This window comes from Halyomorpha halys, unplaced genomic scaffold (assembly GCF_000696795.3).
Source record: "Halyomorpha halys isolate HHAL.00 unplaced genomic scaffold, Hhal_1.1 Scaffold1235.1, whole genome shotgun sequence".
NCBI lineage: Eukaryota > Metazoa > Arthropoda > Insecta > Hemiptera > Pentatomidae > Halyomorpha > Halyomorpha halys.
The window spans coordinates 47174-50926 of NW_027107220.1; the positions used below are offsets into that span (position 1 = coordinate 47174).

The 3753-nt window shown below is 35.8% G+C and overlaps 2 protein-coding genes across 3 annotated transcripts in view; one reads left to right on the top strand and one right to left on the bottom strand.

The window, feature by feature from the left end:
• LOC106688930 (cationic amino acid transporter 3) overlaps positions 1-3753 on the top strand; it is a 52589-nt gene that overhangs the window by 19472 nt on the left and 29364 nt on the right. The window lies entirely within an intron of this gene.
• LOC106688931 (phenoloxidase 1) overlaps positions 1286-3753 on the bottom strand; it is a gene marked incomplete at its 5' end in the record, with an annotated part of 5842 nt that continues 3374 nt past the window's right edge. The window contains 6 exon segments of the mRNA XM_067045502.1: positions 1286-1580; positions 2604-2836; positions 2914-3049; positions 3128-3319; positions 3396-3524; positions 3601-3753. Coding sequence (XP_066901603.1) covers positions 1344-1580; positions 2604-2836; positions 2914-3049; positions 3128-3319; positions 3396-3524; positions 3601-3753 — 1080 coding nt within the window.

The window sequence follows — 3753 nt, forward strand, 5'->3', positions numbered from 1 at the left end:
AATATTTTTATTACCAAATATTCCAATCCACCACATTTAAGAGAAAAAGTTAAAACAGATAAATCTAGCCATTCATCCTATTACTATCAACCAAAAAAACAACTCCGTTGTAAAAACATTCCCGCCAAATACAAAAAAAAAAGAGGAGCTAAACGTCTGCCACAAAAAGGTTGCCCAGCCAGTAAAGAAGCCTACTACCACGGTTAAGCACATTAAATGTTCAACTGAGGATGAAAGCTAAAATTGGCCACGCTATTGTTTTTATAATTATTACCGCAATTGAAAATGCCATAAATACTACAGAAAGTCCCAATTTTAGCTTCGATTTTCCATTTTAGATTCTATTCTCAGCTGAACGTATTGTTAGTTGAATCGCGGCGCTTCTTCTCTGGCCGAGCAGCTTTTTCATACCACTTATTTTGGCGATTGACAACTTTTAACTGTATTTTATTTATAAATATACTCTTGTATATTTTTACAACAGAGTTTTTATGTTGTTTTTTTTGTAGATATCACTTCCTTTTGTTTTTTGTTAATTAAAGAAGGAAGGTAAACATTGATGGTTTTGGACGTGTTTACCCAGCTCTTTCCATCAATGTTGATGAATTAGAAAGTACTTTTTGATGACAAAAAAGTTTCTAGCTTTCTTTTCAGGAAAGTAGCCTCAGCTCGGTTGAGGAGAATTTACCGAACAGCAAGGTAGACATCCGTGACTCTTCATCCATCGGTTTAATTCTTAAAGACTTTTTCAATGAACAGGGTCAAATGTATAATAAAAACATGTTTAATTATTTCTAAATTTTTTTCAAAACACCGTAAGAGTGAGATGCATATTTAAGCAAATTTTCAAGTCAGTTGGTCCAGCTGTTCATGCTGTAGGCCCGTCAAATTGTGACAGGACGAACAAGAAGAACAAGATCGAGAATCTGATCTGGAAAATGACTTTTTCGAACTGTTGTACCTCGGCTCAGATGAAGTACGATTTCAATGAGGATTTAAAACCTTTCCCTAATTGCATAAGGGTGTGTCTGTGTAAAATATTATCTTTCTATACTTTATATTTGAGGAGACACAGATAGCCGAAAAGCCATAGGTAATATTATTGTGTTTGATCATTTTTCCAGCAATATTTTGGTTGGCGGGGCGGAAGGCTGCTAGAATCCAGTTTTAAATGTAACAAAACAGTACCTTCCTTTATATTTCAACTGATTCGCAAACAATAACAAATCCGAAATAATTTTACATCCTACTACAAAATAGGTACTTACGACAGATTTTAAGGATATTGCCACAATATAAATGGTTTATTTTCATTTTAGTACATAAAATCTTAAAAATCATCTTCAATTCCTCCTGGGTTGAGCTTGAGATTGAGGCTCGACCGTCTGGTTGGTGTGTTGTACAGTAACGTCAACGACCATCATGTTGGGTGTCAGGAACTGCCGAAGTGTGTCCGCCCTCTGCCGAGGAAGGCGGTCGAAGGGGTAGCCCATGGAACGCCTGTCTGGATATAGCTGGCTCCTGATGCCACAGTAACTGGCCGCATCGGTGCACTGAGCCTGGCTTCCTTGTTGTTCCACCTGATTCCACAAGTAATACATATATGTGTATGTTCATTGCTACATTTCATATGAGGTTGAGGCTGAATGAAGTAAAAGAATAATTGATGTATAAAACATTCAGAAAAGATTCTTTGCAGAAATTAATAGGAACGGAACTACAAAAAGAAAGGGGAAACGAATATGATGTCATATGCCTAAACTATTCGACGAGAGGGGGTAAAAATATCGATAGGTTCTGGTGTTCGAGGAACGGGTGTAGTAAAGGAGGGTCACATGGTAGAAAAAATAAAGAAATAATTATTAAAATATAGCCAATCCAGCCTTCTTTCTTTCAGTTATTTTGACCTAAGTTAAGGTTCATTGGAAAATCACTCATATATCCGGTAACCGCAAAAAAAAAAATAAAATAAAATAAAGGTGGTAGAGAAAGAGGAAAACAAGAAGACAACAAGGTAGCTTTCAGGTATGAATCCACAGAATCTTTGGAACTGTTAGTGTCACGAAGGATTTTGGTTTCAGCATATAAATTACAGAATAAGACCAATAATTCATGTTTATGTTTATCAATCGAAAATACCAATTCTTTATTTTGCTGAAGAACATTAATTATTGGCTAACATTTCAAAAAATAAATTAATAAAGGGCAATCATCTCCTCCCAGATATCTTTAAAAATTTCAATTTAATAAATCTTCATCAATTTACAACATCATTTTTTCTACTCAACCGAATCTTCAATTTTTACTGAATTCAAATTTTTACTCAATAAGTCAAAATCCCTCTCAAACAATCTTTAGATGCTTCATAATATTTCACGGATGAACTAAACTAACGTGACCATTACAATATACAATTTAAATACATAATTAAGTAACCCCTTATTGAGATATTATCCGAAAAAGAAATTATCCCAATACTTTTTAATACAGTACATTTAGAGCATCGGCATGCTACCGATGGATCACTTCATTCATACATGGGCGCTAATTACTTTATCAAATGAAAAAATTTATATTTGTTAATAAAAATAATAATTATTTACCCTGTCATCATTAATGTTGGAAATCATGACAAACAGCTCGCAGGGGAAACCCTCAGCAGAACCCTTGCAAATGAGCATGTGCTGCGGCCAACCACACCCACAGTAGTTGAACTGCTCCAAGTTGCCGCCCTCTGTAGGTCGCCCAGCGTCCAAGTTCCTGAAAGTTCTTTCGAACGGGATCGTGACGGACGATTCCGTAGATTTACGAGTTATCGTATTCTTTGTTCCTTTCACTGTAACAAACAGGCAGGGATAGGCATTTATGTATCATGTCTGTCTAACAAATTTGATGACTAATAGTGGAGCTTACAATTAACCGTGAATTTATCCAACTCAACAAAGAGGAGCTTTTGATCCCTCAAAAGCATGGGTAGGCCTCTTTCGTCAAATTTGGGAGCCATGAAAATTCTACAAGTACCCATCTTTGGTCCGCCGCTGTTTTCAACCTGCAATACAATAATTGATGTTATTGTTAGTAAAATATAACATATTATTTTTATTTCATAGTTATAAAAATCATTGACCTGGATTTTATAGGTAAACGGTCTATGCTGGAGATGTGTGAATCTTGCGAAAACATTACCCCTAGGTGTGAAATCCATACCACGTGACAAGTCAACATCACTGCGTTGCCAGAACGTTTGAAGTCTATTTTTAGGGCCCTGTCCGTCTGTTTGTACTTCGACAGACGTTATCTTCACTCCCGAATATTCGAGCTGAATGCAACAATTAAATATCAGTCATATTAATTTATCAAGATTAATAGATAGTATATCTTATCTGATGAATAACCTGTTGCACAGTATAACGTGGTAAAGTGTTTTTGTGCTCTTGAAATATATCATCGACAAAGGCGTGCCATCTGTAGAAGATGGGGTCCCTCATGGCTGTGGCTGGGTCCCCCATTATGCTAAATGTTTCCTGAAAAGTGATTCTTTACGTTATGATTTTATAAAAGCATTATTATTTTCTGTTTTATTCTCTTATATTAACTCACAAGATTTTTGCCCTCTGGATCATGGCAAAGTGCTATAGCAACATGCCCGAGATTGTGGATATCACCGTACAAGTTCATGTTAATTGATAAAATGCTAGCTTCCAGAATATTGCCTAAAATGTCAATACCTCTACTTTCTGACAATTCCACGAA